The sequence below is a fragment of the Lonchura striata genome, chromosome 10 (genome assembly GCF_050655825.1).
Source record: "Lonchura striata isolate lonStrDom1 chromosome 10, ASM5065582v1, whole genome shotgun sequence".
In the NCBI taxonomy this organism is placed as follows: domain Eukaryota; kingdom Metazoa; phylum Chordata; class Aves; order Passeriformes; family Estrildidae; genus Lonchura; species Lonchura striata.
Genome location: NC_140712.1, coordinates 6,225,400 through 6,240,255, shown reverse-complemented (window position 1 = coordinate 6,240,255; position 14,856 = coordinate 6,225,400). Strand labels below are relative to the sequence as shown.

Genomic DNA, 14,856 nt, shown 5'->3' with positions numbered 1-14,856 from the left:
GGAATCAGAAGGGACCATAAAGCTCTCCCAAGCTCCAACCCCTGCCATGAGCAGGGACACTTTCCACTATCCCGGGTTGCTCCAAGCCCTGTCCAGCCCGGCCTTGGATGCTTCGAGGGATGGGAATACTTCCAGGGACATCATTAATAGGAGGATAAAGGGAAGGGAACTTTTGGGCACCAGCCCTTGGATGGATGAGCAAACAACAGTTGTGGCTGGTGCTGGTACATATGGCTTGTTCCGAGTGTCAAGCCTGGCTTTTCCTCCTGCCAGACCCGAAGGATGGGGAACAGAGTGGGAGAAAGGGCGCTGAGGTGGGATTGCTCCTCGGTGGGATGGAGCAGCCGGGAATTAAGGAGGGAAGGGTGTTCGAGGGGCTCCCCGCAGCCCCCACCGTGGCTCCATCCGCCCGGTGTCCCCGCGGGGCTCTGGGGCTCCTTCTTCCCACGGCGGTGGCGCCCCGGGGCGGGTCGGGACGGCGGCGGCTCCGCCCGGGGGAGGCGGCGGGGCCGGGGGAGGCGGCGGGGCCGGGGGAGGCGGTGCTGCCGCCGCCGTGCAGGGACACACACACCGGAGCTGAGCGAGCCCCGGTGCCACAGCGCCCGCTCCGCTCCGCTCCCGGCCGGGACCGCTCCGCCATGGGCGGCCGGGCGGCGCGGCCCCGCTGACCGCGCACATCCCGGCAGCGGCTTCGGCATCCCGGACCCCGGCACCCCGGCCTCCCGGACCCCGGCAGCCCGGCAACTCGTTACTCCGGCAGCCCGGCAGTTCGGCACTCCGGCATCCCGGCATCCCGGACTCCCGGCATCCCGGCAACTCCGCTCCGCTGACGCCGGCGTCCCTGGAGCTCCGGACTCCGCCGTCCCGGCAACTCACCTCCCGGGAACTCTGCTCCGCTGAGCCCGTCTCCTCCATCTCTCAGTGCTCCGGCATCCCGGGAGCTCCGTACTCCACTGGCCCAGGAGCTCCGCTGCGCTGAGCGCTGGTCCCGGCTCCTCGGGAATTCGGTACTCTGTCATCCCCGCTGACCCCATCTCCTCCATAGCCCCGTGCCCCGGGTCCCCGGGAACCCATCTGCCCGTCCCTGGCTCCTGCACCGCCCGGTGCTGTGGCACCCCGGGCACTCAGCTCTCCGTCATCCCGGGAATTCATCCCCGCTGAGCCCCTCTTCCCCGTGACCCCGCACCTCAGCTCCCCGGGCACTCAGCTCTGCTGACCCCGGCTTCTCATCACTCGCTACTCCGCCTCCCGGGAAATTCCTCTCTGCTGATCCTGGCTCCTCGGGAATTCGGCGCTGTGTGAGCTCGGCTCTGCTGATCCCGCATCCTCCACAGCCCCGGATCCCAGCTCCCCGCGACCTCGGCTCCGCTGAGCGCGGCTCCTGCCCGGAGCTCATCTCCCCCGGTTCCCACCTGCCCCTAACCTGCCCGCTGCCCAGGAGCCCAGCTCCGCTCATCCCGGCTCTTCCACCGCCCGCTGCCCCAGCCCCCCGGGATCTCAGCGCTCCAGCTGCCCGGGAGCGCATCCCGGTGACCCCAGCCGCCCCCTAACCGGGCACGCCGCCTCTCCAGCTGCCCGGGAGCGCATCCCGGTGACCCCAGCCGCCCCCTAACCGGGCACTCCGCCTCTCCATCAGCTCCATCCACAGCCTCCCGGTGATTCCCTATCCCGGCACCCCGGCACCGACCATCCCTCGTCTCCCTGGCGCCCCAGCTCACCCTTAGCCCCGCTCCTCGAGGGTTCCCCATCTTCCACACCCCCATCCTGCCCGGCCCCCGCGGTGACCCCGGCTGTCCCAGCTGCAGATCCGCGCTGCCCCCCGGCCCCCCGGCCCCCCGAAGGCGCGGCCATGGCGTTCATGGTGAAGAGCATGGTGGGGGGGCAGCTGAAGAACCTCACGGGCGGCCTGGGCGGCGAGGAGAAGAGCGAGGGCGAGAAGTCTCCGGCCGAGGCGCAGGGCATGACCCGCGAGGAGTATGAGGAGTACCAGCGGCAGCTGGTGGAGGAGAAGTGAGTGCGGGCGGCGCACGGGCTGGAGCCGGGGTCCCTGCGGGAAGGGGATGCTCCCGCTGCACTCCCACATCCCATGGGAGATGGGGCAGCCGGCGCTGGGGACAGCAGGACCGTGAGGGGGTTTAATGAGCCCCCTAATCCCTTAATCCTCTTCCTCGCCCGGGAGATGGGATTGCTTTCTCCTCCCAGGCTGCGCTGGGGGGGAGGAAATTGTGGGAAAGCGGGGCTTTTCAGAGAAAATGGGGGTGCTGAGGTTGGGGGGGGAGCGTAAACCCAGGGATGGGTTGGTAAGTGCCCCGTGTGCTTCGCAGGATGGAGAGGGATGCCCAGTTTGCCCAGCGCAAGGCGGAGAGAGCCACGGTCAGGTCCCACTTCCGAGACAAGTACAGACTCCCCAAGGTACGGCGGCGCCGGGAACGGGGCCACAGCGGGAGCCAAGCTCCGGATGGAGCTCTGGAGTCAGCAGAAGGGACAAGGACCCCCTTGGCTGGCTGGGGTTTGAGCCTCAAAGCCCAAAGGCAAATAAATTCCCCTCAAAACCATCCTTCTCCCCAAATTTTGCCCCCTTTCCTTCCCCCGAGCACCACAGACCACCAGCCTGAGAGAGTGGACTCCCAGCCTTGCTTGATCTCCCTGTCACTCGCTTTTGTCCCCTAAATCCGGCTGGGTGAGGGAAAAGCACCTTCACCCCAGACTCCCCGGAGCTGGGAGCGCAGCCAGGGCTGCACCTTCCTGGCTGGATTAGCCAGCTCCTCTCCTCGGATTATTTGGAGAACGTCTCGCGCCTAAACTCCGATTTTGGAATTTCCGCACGATGAACGATTCACTGAAAACAATTTAATCAAGGGATAATTCAGCCTTTCTTGGAATTGTCACAAGCTCTTCTGCCTCCAAACCCACCCTTTATTCAGGAAGAGTCGCTCAGTGGTGAATACTCCAAATTGGAGCCGGGCTAATATTAGTTCCAAAGGGTCAGCTAAGCCAAGTGAGATTGCTCTGATTGTTTGGTGTTGTTCAGGCAGCCTGGATTCACCCCCCCTGCTTCCCACCCCCCTTTTATATCCAGGAAATAAACAGCTGGAGAAATTCTTCTACCCCCCTGCCAAAAGCCTGAAAAGGCAGAGAAAGAAAAGATGGAGATTTTTTTTTTTTTTAATTCTCCAGGGGAAAATGGGATTTATTTGGATCTGGCCCCACCATCCTTTCACTGCTTCTTGTGGTTAAGATGTCCCTTCTCATCTTCTGACAAGTTTCTTCTGCTCATCACTGATCCCGCTTGGCAGCCGGGCTGCCTCACCCCGAGTCTCCCGGTGGCTCCCGGCTCGGAGCCGATCCCGGCCGCCGGTGGGAGCAGTCGTTAAGCACAAGCCTGGTTTAATTATGTGCCTAACCCCCCGCAAGGCGAGCTGCAAACCAGCCTGTGCTGGTGCTGCGCGTGGGTTTCCATCCCGCCCCTCGCTGTGGGTGCCCAGGCTCTCCTCAGGCTGCCTCAGCATCCCACCCTCACCCCCAGGGACCTCCCCACATGGTCCTTTAAGTGGGAAGGCAGCTCAAAGCCCCTCCTGCGATGCTTCCAGAAGCCCCTTCCCGCTGTGCCATCCCCCTCCTGACTCTCTCCCGGCCCCTTCCAGAACGAAACGGATGACAACCAGATCCAGCTGGTGGGAGGTGACGTGGAGCTGCCCAAGGAGCTGGCCAAGATGATCGAGCAGGACAACGAGGAGGAGGAGGAGAAGAACTCGGTGATCGGCCAGCTCAGCAACATCCAGAACCTGGACCTTGATTCCTTGAAGGACAAAGCTTCGGCCACGCTAGAGGACCTGAAGCAGTCGGCGGAGAAATGCTCCGTGATGTGACGGGGCTGAGCAGGGAGGGGACGCAGCGCCGGGTCTGGCGGGGGCTGCTGCCTGCGGCGGGGACCCCAGCCACGTTGTCACCCTTGCCGTGTGTCACTCGGGTCCTCCTGAGCCGTGTGACCCCTCGAGTCCCTGACCCAGATGTCCCTGGTGTGTGGCTTTCGTTTCGTTCTCCGGGCTGAGGTTAGAGCCAAGAGCCAGCATGTCCCCCCCGCACCCCAAGGCCTCCTCCCGTGCCCGGGCAGGGCGAGTCCACAGCCAGAGCCGGGGAGGTTGCAGGGAAGGAGAGTGGCCTTGGATTGTGATTGACCTTGGAGTGTGGTTGACCTTGGAGTGTGGTTGACCTTGGAGTGTGGTTGACCTTGGAGTCTGATTGACCTTGGAGTCTGATTGACCTCGGAGTGTGGTTGACCTCGGAGTGTGGTTGACCTTGAAGTGTGATTGACTTTGGAGTCTGACCTTGGAGTCTGATTGACCTTGGAGTCTGATTGACCTCGGAGTGTGGTTGACCTCAGAGTGGTGGCCTCTCGGTGTGGCTCTGCCTCTGCGTTTCCACTCAGCCTCCTAGAAACGCACAGGAGGCTCTGATTTGCCTGGCAAGGACGAGGCAGGGTGTGGAACACCCCCCTCCCCTCATCCCGTCCCCATCACCCGAGAAACGCCATCCCATCCCTGCCAGGAACACCAACCCCTGCGCCCTTGGAGCTGCTATTCGATCCCTGGGGGAAGGGGGGTGCTGAAGCCCGAATTGACACCAGAGAGGGACAAAAGCCCTCCCTGTTGCTGAGCTGAGCCCGCAGCGGTGGCGTCCCTCTCCTGGGATGGCATCTGTCCTTGTTCCTGCCAGGAGAAGAACAAAGCCATGTGGGAATATCTCCCCGTCTCCCGCTCGTCGTGCTGTAGTCGTGCCGTGCTCGGTCGAGTGTCCCTCACCTCCTGTGCTGTCCCCGTGCCATGGTACTGTTATAACCGGTGGAATAAATACCAGGAGATGTCTATGCATTTACTTTTTTCCCTGAGCTCTGTTTCCCCGGGCAAATTTTCCTATTTTCCTGGTTTTGGGGTGCCCCTTCCTGGTGCAGGGATGGGAGTTGCAAGGAGAGCTCTGTGGCAGCAGAATCCCAAAGAAAGCTCCTCTCCTGGTTGCACCCACGTTTGGGACCAAAGGGATGCTACGAGCAGCTCGTTGGCAGCAGTTGGGTTCAAAGCAAACAAAGTCCCCATTTTTCTGCAGTTTTTTGGGCTATTTTAGTACAAAGCCTTCAGAAGGCTCAGTCTCAGGGGCACTGCAGCATGCCCAGTGCACTGCTCCAAGCAAGGACACGCTGCAGGGATGAGCCCGAGCTTGTGCAGGTGTGAACCCCAGCCCTGGCGGCATCCCGGCAGGCAGGGGGCTCCTGCGGTGAGGCTTCCTGGAAAAAAAACTTGGCATTGGGGTGGGAATTTATCGCTCCAAATCCCGTGGGAGCTGATTAGCTGCCATTTGGTTTTGCAGGGGAGGATGGGTCATCCAGGAAAACACAGGAGAGGGTGCTGGGAAACGGATGATATTATTATTATTATTATTATTTTTATTTTTATTTTTATTTTTATTTATTTATTTATTTATTTATTTATTTATTTCTGGTGTTGGATCAAGCCACGGCTGGGGCTGCCGTGCCAGAGATTCCTTTCTGCCCCCAGCTCCCTTATAATCCTGTGCCAGGGCCAAGCAGCTCTGGGAAACTCCTGACGCCCGTTCCCGAGGGGACAGACAGACAGACAGAGGCAGCCCGGGCGAGGACACACATCCTCCCAGCCCTCCTGACCCTGGGACCAGGGGACTCGAGCAGCTCCGGGGATGTGTGCTCCCATCAGAGCCCCAGCGCAGCCCCGGCTGGGAGCCGGGAGAAGCGGGAGGGGAGATTGGCAGGAGCAGCTTCAGCTCGGGAAGGAGATCATACCTGATGAGGATCAGCCCGAGCTGATCTAATCCCCCAGCAGGAAAGGGAGAGCGGGCAGCAGGCACGGCCCCAGCCCAGCCCTCGCTGCTTTAATCCCAGCCCCGAGGCGCGATCAACGCGCAGCCCGCGGCGGAGAGCGGGGCTCCAAGCGGAGCCGGAGCCGCGGGGCCGGGATGGGAGGGGAGGCTGGGATGGAGGGATGGGAGGATGGGATGGAGGGAGGAGAGAATGGGATGGAGGGAGGAGAGGATGGGATGGAGGGAGGGGAGGATGGGATGGAGGGAGGGGAGGATGGGATGGAGGGATGGGAGGATGGGATGGAGGGATGGGAGGATGGGATGGAGGGAGGAGAGGATGGGATGGAGGGATGGGAGGATGGGATGGAGGGATGGGAGGATGGGATGGAGGGAGGAGAGGATGGGATGGAGGGATGGGAGGATGAGATGGAGGGATGGGAGGATGAGATGGAGGGAGGAGAGAATGGGATGGAGGGAGGAGAGGGTGGGATGGAGGGAGGGGAGGATGGAATGGAGGGAGGAGAGGGTGGGATGGAGGGAGGGGAGGATGGAATGGAGGGAGGAGAGGGTGGGATGGAGGGAGGGGAGGATGGAATGGAGGGAGGAGAGGATGGGATGGAGGGAGGGGAGGATGGGATGGAGGGAGGGGAGGCTGGGATGGAGGGAAGAGAGAATGGGATGGAGGGAAGAGAGAATGGGATGGAGGGATGGGATGGAGGGAGGGGAGGCTGGGATGGGGGTGAGAAGCCGGGATGGGGGTGAGAGGCGGGATGGAGGGATGGGAGGCCGGGATGGAGGGATGAGAGGCCGAGCTGGGGGCAGCAGCGGCAGGCAGCCCCTCCTGCCGTTTCCCTGCCCGGCAAGGATGCACCGGCGCTCATCCCACGGGCCAGCAGGATCCCCGCCGGAGCGGGGAGCCGCGGGGCCGGGGATGCAGCCCCGCGGTTCATCCCCCCGCAGCCAGCCGGGATCCTGTCCCGCACCTTTTCCCGGGGCTCCCCTCGCCCTGCCCCCCGTGCTCGCCGCTCTCCCGGCCCACGTGCCGCCACGCAAAGGCCGCGTGAAGCTCAGCGGGTTTATTTTGGGAGGCACCATGACCCCCGGGCATGTGAAAAGCCAGGCAGGCCCCGCTCCCCCCGCACGGCTCCCGCGACGTGTTAAGCCTCAGCAAAGCGTTCCCGGCAAAGCCGAGCACCGGCGGCTCCGAGGATGCTCCTGCGAGGAGGAGGCGGAGTCCCTGCTCCCATGGCTGGGACACAGCCTGGGGTGGGCAGGGGAGGATGGGATGGAGGGAGGGGAGGATGGGATGGAGGGAGGAGAGGATGGGATGGAGGGATGGGAGGATGGGATGGAGGGATGGGAGGATGGGATGGAGGGAGGGGAGGATTGGATGGAGGGAGGAATGTGGGATGGGGGCAGCAGGGGCAGGCAGCCCCTCCTGCCGTTTCCCTGCCCACCAAGGGCTGCATCCCAGTTTCCAGTGGTTCCTGCTGCTGTATCCCGAGCATCCCTCCAGCCTCCACGCCATACAACTGCTCCGGGCATCAACACACGCACTAAAAATCTTAAAGCAAAGAATAAGTGTGGATTAAAGCAGAAAATGGGTTTTTTTCCTCCCTCTTTTATAGGTCTTAGATAATTGCCTCACCTATGGGGCTGGGATGGGGATGGGTTTGTCCAAGCAAGCCTCGCTGGTTGCCGGAAGATGCTGGCAGTAAGGAATTTTGTCAATAAAACAAAATAATTTTTATTGATCAAATAACATAAATTTTATTAACAAAACTCCTGCCCTCCTGCACCAGCCCATTCCTCAGCTGGCTGCAGGATCTTCCTCCTCCCCAGTGGTGAGTGAGTGGTTCCCCGATGGATAAAGCATTAAATGAGCAATTGTTAAAGTGCTGAAACAAATGAGCTGCCAGGGAAGGCTGGGGAATCTCCCTTCTCCTTTTTGCAGGCAATTAAACTTCCCTGCGAGTGGCTGTGGGAAGGGATGGCCCATCCATCCCCCCACTGCTGGTCCAGCAACCAGGATTAAAGCAGATTAAAGAGCCCTGGGAAAGCCCAGGGCTGGCTCCACACACTGACCCAGCTCTCCCCAGCCCATCGCGTGCCCGACCTCGCGTCACCCCCGCGCTGGCACCGCCGGGTGACAACCCAGCTGCCACTCCCGGGGACAACCCGGCCGAGGGCTGGGAGAGCCCTCTGGGAGGGCTGGGTGGTGGCATGGACGGGGCTGGAGCGGAGCAGCTCCTCCCTGAGCGGCTGAGCGACAGAGGCCACGCCGCCGGGCTGGGCACCGCTGGCTTCGTGCCACCCTCCCCTGGGAAATCCAGGACTCTGCTTAGTCAATTTGATTCAGTAGAAGCGTTTATTGTTTATATTATGGACTTATTTATACATTTTAACTCTACTGTGCACGCTGATGACGCATTTCTCCCCGGTGTCTTTGCTCGTCCACACGTTCTGCGTGCGCTGCTCAGAGCATGTGCTTGGTCACAGTCTCACCACTCCCTGTCACCTCTTTCTTGTGGTCTTGGAATTCAGTTTCTTTTCTTCTTCCTTATTTTAGCACAGTTTATGTCTTACTAACCTTAATGAATTCTAGAGGGCCCTGAAAAAACCCTGATAAGAGCAGTTACAAGTGAAATACCCAGCGCACGCTGTCATTGCTCAGATAATTGCTACACCTTCCCTCGGTGACATTTGGGCGGCCAAAAACCCCGGTGCAGGTGACACTGGCATCCACCCCGACTCCATCAGCACCAGCGGAACATTGTCCTGGCTTGTAAGATCAGCATGTATTCTATTTGCCATCCTTGGAGGTTGGGCAGTTTTCTTATCTCTTCCAAGAACAATGTCTCCCTCCGGGGACAGATCTTCTGTTAATGGACCATTGATGATTCACTGCATGGCTGGTAAAGTTACATCATCCCATTGGGAGATGCTCCACCCAGAGGGAGGAGCCAAGCACCCCTACCTGCATAAAATCAGCATTTTTTGGGACACCAGGGCAGCCTCTTCACTGGATTCCCAGAGGAGCAGCTTCTTCCCCGCTGGATCCCCAGAGGAAGACCAGGCCCAGCTACTCCATCCCCAGACCTTCAGAGAAAACTCCACCCTTCTCCAGATCCCCTCTCCAGCAGCATTTCATCTGCCCCTCCAGGAGGAGCAGCCATATTTCACTGGACTATCACCAACACCCTGACTCCTCAGGGTGTCAGCTTTCTGACTCTATCACTAGTTTTGTTTGTAATAATTACATTTTTAAAATTATTATTATTATTATTATTATTTAGTTTTTTTTTCCCTAGTAAAGAACTGTTATTCCCATCTCTTTGCCTGAGAGCCTTTTTTAAAATTGAGGTAATTCAGAGGGAGGGGGTTTACCTTTTCCATTTCACAGGAGGCTTTTGCCTTCCTCCACAGACTCCTGTCCTTTCAAACCAAGACGAGCACCCAGAGCCCGTCCTGCTCCCGGGGCCGGGGATGGGCCGCGCTGGCGGCCGAGCGTGAAGGCAGATGTGATCCTCCACTCCGGCTGCTGCAGCCAACCCCGGCGGCCCCACGCCCGCCACGGGCCGGGAAAGCACTTTAAAGCCTGGGGATATCATCTCTGCTCTGAATAATAACAATAATACGAGTAAAAAGATATAGAAGTGCCTTGTTGTCTCTGCCCGGGAAGCTCTGTGCTGGTTTGAGCCCGGCAAAGGGGTAGGGTGTGGGGGGAGGCTGTCTTGGGAAGAGGTCATGGCTCAGAATATCTGTGGGACACCCCAAAAATCCTCCCGTTGTTCGCTTCAGCCCTTCGGCTTCCCCTCACGGCTCAGCCCGGCCCTTCCTCACCCGCCACAAGAATCTATTGGAGGAAAGAGGGTTTTACGTAACGGCTCGTGTCGTTCTGCTCCGTGTTTTCCACACACACAGAAAAATAAAAAAGATGGGAAGTGAAAACAAGGTCAAACCTTGCTTTGGCTGCCTCGTGTCCCTGGGGAGCACAGGAAGGAACAGCACTGCTGGAGCAGAGGAGGGGACACCCCAGCTCTGCTCCTGGGGGAACAGATACGAGGGTCCCCAGCCCGCCTCGATGCCTCCAGGACCCCAGGTGGCCTCTGGGTCCTGGGTTTGCCTGGGGACCCCCCCGGAGGCTTAAATCACAAATCTGAGTGCAGAGGAGGTGGAGAAATCAAAATTAAAGTTTATTAAAGACAATAAATTACATTCCCTTGAGATACAGTAGATTTTGAGACAAGTACCTTGTTTTGCAGGACAGGCAACATCAGCACCCCATAACAATGACTCCTGGGAATATGATTTGGATGTTTTTGGGATCAGGGCCCTGAGGAGTGGAGCAGGGCAGGCGGGATGCTGAGAGTGTCCCCCTGAAGGTGACTGACTGCTGCTCGTGCCCGACTCAATCGGTCCCCGCCGAGCGCTGCTCGCGGTGGTGACACTGAGATGCAGCCAGAACTGCCAGGCTCCAGGTTTAGGAAGGAAAAGCCTCATTCCCAGAGCTCCAGCAGTGAGAGGCAGGGCTCCAGGTTTAGGAAGGAAAAGCCTCATTCCCAGAGCTCCAGCAGCGAGAGGCAGGCAGGATGGCCGGGCAGGGCCAGTGCAGCGGGTGCTGGAGGCTGGCCGAGCAGCGGCGGATGCAGAGGTAGGTGCTGGGCGAGGAAGGCACAGCGGAGCATCCCTGCCCACCCTCAGCTCCCGGCCGGATTTGTGGTTCGTGTGGGCTCTCCCAGAATTTAGGAGGTTGAAGAACCACCCAGCTGAAAAAGCAGGGGGGATGTCCTGCCAGAGCCCAGTGCCAGGATAAAAATACCCTTGCCACGGAGCCAGCGGAGGGAATTAGAGTGGAATAACCCGGCCGCTGTGGCAGGGGAGGCTGCAGCAGCAGACGGTCGAGGCAGGGCTGGCAGGGAAATGAGCCAGCGCCTGGGAGAGGGGCAGATGGCCCCGCCGAGCCCCCCGGGGCTGGGAGCCCAAGGGTGACCCCCGGGTGTCACCCCGGTGCGGGGGACCAAAGCCTTGTCCCGGCGCCGGCATCTCCGGGCAGGCAGCGAGCAGCGTCCGACGGGGCAGCTCCGGGAGTCACTGCAAGGTACAGGCTGTGCCGGGGCACACGGGGACTCACCGGGCTGTCCCCGGACTCACCGGGCTGTGCCGGGGCACACGGGGACTCACCGGGCTGTCCCTGCACTCACCGGGCTGTCCCCGGACTCACCGGGCTGTCCCCAGGCACACCGGGCTGTCCCCAGGCACACCGGGCTGTCCCGGGCACACCGGGCTGTGCCGGGGCACACAGGGACTTACCGGGCTGTCCCCAGGCACACCGGGCTGTGCCGGGCACACCGGGCTGTCCCGGGCACACCGGGCTGTCCCCAGGCACACCGGGCTGTGCCTGGCACACCGGGCTGTCCCCAGGCACACCGGGCTGTCCCCGGGCACACCGGGCTGTCCCCAGGCACACCGGGCTGTCCCCGGGCACACCGGGCTGTCCCGGGCACACCGGGCTGTCCCCAGGCACACCGGGCTGTGCCTGGCACACCGGGCTGTCCCCAGGCACACCGGGCTGTCCCCGGGCACACCGGGCTGTCCCCAGGCACACCGGGCTGTCCCCGGGCACACCGGGCTGTGCCGGGCACACCGGGCTGTCCCGGGCACACCGGGCTGTCCCCAGGCACACCGGGCTGTCCCCAGGCACACCGGGCTGTCCCCAGGTGCACCGGGATGTCCCGGGCACACCGGGCTGTCCCCACCACCCAGGGGGATCCCGGCGGGGACGGGGCCATGCCGAGGGAGCGGGGCTGGGTGGGGCTGGGGTCAGCCGCGGGCAGGGACATCCCCACGGCTGGGGAACCTCGCCCAAGTGCCCGTGGCAAAGGGTGACTCACCGCTCCGGACCGACTCTGCCAGCGCCTCTTTGCCCATGGATTGTGCCTCCCGCATCTGCCAAGGGAGAAGGGGATTTTCCAGCCTTTATCCTCCCCCAGCACGCTCCAGAGCCCCCCCCCAGTCATCCTACCTTGATCTGATCCTTCAGGTACTCGGCTCGGGCCATCAGGGTCTGGATCTGGTGGGGACAGAGAGAGGACACAGTCCCTCTGGAGCCAGGCCACCAGGGACGGCCGGGTGTCCCAGGGCTGGCACTCACCTCGGCGTGGAGCAGCTCCCGCCGCCGCCCCGCCGGCTCCGCTGCAGGGGAAATGTGCCACGGGATGAGGGATGGGGGCAGGACCCATCCTGGCCCCAGAACCCCGGCCTCAGCCCCAACTCACCGGCCAGGAGCAGCAGCAGCTCCCCCAGGCTCTGCTGGTACAGCTCCAGGGCGTCACTGTCATCCCTGCCTTCCTCCTCCTGCAAGAGGCCCCGGGGGCTGGCTGTGCCTGGGGGGGTCCAGCAGCTCCCTCCCCACCAGGTCTGCAGCTCCCCCTTCCCTCGAGGGGTGAGGGGACCCCCAAGGCCACCCCTCACCTTGGAGATGGCAGCTGAAGCCACTTCCAGCGCCGCGCAGAGCCGGGGCTTGTCCTTGGCCATCTCTGCAAGGGGACACGGCTACGGGGATTGCCCAAAACCTTCACCCTTCAGCCCAAAACCCCACCACGGCCCCTGCCAGCTCCGACACCGGGGTATGGGCAAAAATCAGTACCTTTAAGGAGCTCTCTGGCCGGGTTTCCTTTCTCCAGGAGGTTCTTGTTGCTGGAGGTGACCAACACCTTCAGCTCCTCAGCTCGGGAGATGTACTGCCTCACCTGTGCACATCATGGGGGTGAGGAGACCCCTGATATGGGGTGCAGAGGATGGAGGTGCTGCCCCCACCCCGCAGAAACCACCCAAACCCACCCAAAACCATCCGGGTTTTGGCTCACCTTGGCCCGGATGGCTTCTTTGCGCCGTGCGTCGCTTTCATCTACGGGGGAGAATGACCAAACACGGGGTGAGTGGGCTAAAAGCTGGACTCCCCCGGGGTGCTGCCCCCCCAGAAACACACCCAGGCCCCACGCAGCCCCCCGGGGACTCACAGTGCAGTGCTGGCACGAAATACTCCAGGGCTTTGCGGTAGAGGGAGAAGGCGGCACCGGCGTCTCCCTCCTGATCCTTCCTCACCGCCTCCACCACCAGGTCGGTCTGGGGGACACAAGGGGGGGTCTCAGGGCTTGGAACGCCCCCGTTGCCAGGCTGCAGCCCCCAGGCCCGCTCACCGCCTTGCCCAGGCTCTCGGGGCCGGGGATGTGCTCCATGTCCACGAAGGGGTGGGCAAAGAAGCACTCGAAGGAGATGCGCTTCCGAGGGTCCCTCTCCAGCAGCTGTCCCAAGAGATCCCGGCATTCCTGAGAGAGCTGGGGCCGGCTGGGAAGCTGGGGAAGGAAGGGGCTGAGCCCACTGAGCGCTGTGAGAGCACCCCCAGCCCCACCCCACCCCACGTTACCTCCACAGCCCGGTCGCTGCGGATCTTCTCCTCCAGCTCGGCGAAGGAGCGGGAAGCGAAGGGCGGCTTCCCAAAAAGTGCTTCTGTGGTGGGGGGGAAGGAGCAGTGGGGGGAGATGGAGAGGGGGAAACCAGCCCTGAGTAGAGCCCCCCAGGGCAATAAAAGCCAAACCCACCGTAAAGGATGACGCCCACCGACCAGAGGTCCACGCGGGCGTCGTAGTGCTGCCGACACACCATCTCGGGGGCCATGTAGAGCGGGGAGCCGCGCAGCACGTGCTTCTCGTCCCACGGGGACATGTACTGAGCAAAGCCGAAATCTGCCCAACAGAGAGCTCGTGGGGGCCCAGGGAGAAGGGATTTGCCCCCTCCCAGCCCCTGCCAGGGGCTGCCCTGACCTGCCAGCTTCAGCTGGGGGTTCTCCGGGGCGCTCAGGAGGATGTTCTGCGGCTTCAGGTCCAGGTGGGAGATGTTGTGGTCGTGCAGGAACTTCAGGGCACAGGCTGGGCGGGTGGATGGGCGCGTGATAGCGCAGCCCTGCGCCCCGAAACCCCGGGGAAGGGTCCCCAGCAGAGCCAGAGCGGGAGCCAGGCGGGGTGTCCTCACCGAGCTGCTGCAGGAAGACGCGTGCCACCTTCTCGGGGAGCATCCGGCGCATCCGGATGAAGCGGGAGAGGTCCCCCCCGGCGCAGAACTCCATGATCAGGTAGATGTGCTCACTGTCCCACTGCGGGGCAACGAGACCCTGCCGTGCCACCCCAGCCAGTCCCACCCACACAGCTTCACCTGGACCAGTTTGCCCAGTTGCTGGCACCAAGCCCCACGGATACACCCGCGGGAAGCGGGGATGGATCCAAGCCAGAGAAGTTCTGGCTCGGAGGCCCCCCGGGAAGCCCCCAGCCCACCTGGAAGTCCTTGAGCTCCACAATGTTGGGATGGCGGATGGTCTTGAGGATCTCGATCTCCGTCAGCAGGTTCTCCACCGATGCCCGGTTCAGGCTCCTCTTGTTGACACATTTGATGGCCACCACCTCACGGGTGTCCCTCTGCCGAGGAGGGGCGACAACGCTGCACCCCCACCCCCAAAGAGCCACCCGGGGCTGCTCCCCCAGCCCGCCGCGTAGGGAGGGGAGGGAAAAACCCCCTTCCAGGGGGCAGCAGGTGCCAGGCAAGGGCTATGGGGGTGGTACCCCATGTGGACCACTGGAAAACGGGGATCCCACGGGCGTGGGGGGGGCAGATTCGGGAGCAAAAAGGCGACCCCCGCGGCGGGCTCGGCCCTACCTTCCTGTAGGCCTTGTAGACGGTGGCGTAGGTGCCCGAGCCGAGGGGCTCGGTGAGGATGAACTCGTCGAGGCGCGGCGGGGCCCAGCCGGCCCCGGCCATGGCCCCTGCGGAGCCCCGGCCCCGCTGCCCGGGAGCCGCTTCCGCCTTCCCGGCGCGCCACGGCCCGGCCACGCCCCCTGCGGCGCCCGGCCACGCCCACACGTCATTCATACCGCAACAAGCCACGCCCCCGAGCCAACCCCAACCAATCACAATTCCAGGCCACGCCTCCATCAGTCATGACCACGCTCACACACCATTCATATGGAATCA

General features: G+C 62.3%; 2 protein-coding genes across 9 annotated transcripts; one reads left to right on the top strand and one right to left on the bottom strand.

Moving 5' to 3' along the window:
* Positions 1-563: 563 nt before the first annotated feature.
* On the top strand, positions 564-4,871 carry CPLX3 (complexin 3). 3 transcript variants are annotated; one of them, XM_021547234.4, is made up of 4 exons: positions 564-1,007; positions 1,800-2,010; positions 2,325-2,412; positions 3,645-4,871. In XM_021547234.4, exons 2-4 carry the CDS (start codon positions 1,850-1,852, stop codon positions 3,867-3,869), a joined length of 474 nt encoding a protein of 157 aa, XP_021402909.1. In that variant the 5' UTR covers positions 564-1,007; positions 1,800-1,849; the 3' UTR covers positions 3,870-4,871. The 3 variants fall into 3 exon arrangements, with proteins under 3 accessions (XP_021402909.1, XP_085444629.1, XP_085444630.1); XM_085588503.1 differs by having other exon boundaries at positions 1,637-2,010; XM_085588504.1 differs by having other exon boundaries at positions 568-1,007; positions 1,806-2,010.
* Positions 4,872-10,004: 5,133 nt separating this feature from the next.
* On the bottom strand, positions 10,005-14,686 carry ULK3 (unc-51 like kinase 3). 6 transcript variants are annotated; one of them, XR_014957574.1, is made up of 16 exons: positions 14,542-14,686; positions 14,163-14,303; positions 13,864-13,984; positions 13,656-13,760; positions 13,434-13,577; positions 13,259-13,341; positions 13,032-13,187; positions 12,852-12,957; positions 12,699-12,739; positions 12,479-12,581; positions 12,304-12,384; positions 12,108-12,186; positions 11,984-12,024; positions 11,855-11,902; positions 11,724-11,778; positions 10,005-10,937 (listed from the first exon to the last, which is right to left on the bottom strand). XR_014957574.1 is itself a non-coding variant. In XM_085588501.1 (16 exons), the coding sequence occupies exons 1-16, from the start codon at positions 14,641-14,643 to the stop codon at positions 10,921-10,923; spliced, it is 1,407 nt and encodes a 468-aa protein (XP_085444627.1). In that variant the 5' UTR covers positions 14,644-14,686; the 3' UTR covers positions 10,005-10,920. The 6 variants fall into 6 exon arrangements, 4 of the variants coding, with proteins under 4 accessions (XP_085444627.1, XP_085444626.1, XP_085444624.1 ...); XR_014957573.1 differs by having other exon boundaries at positions 10,005-11,057; positions 11,357-11,778; positions 12,304-12,368; XM_085588501.1 differs by having other exon boundaries at positions 12,304-12,368.
* Between the last annotated feature and the right edge of the window lie 170 nt (positions 14,687-14,856).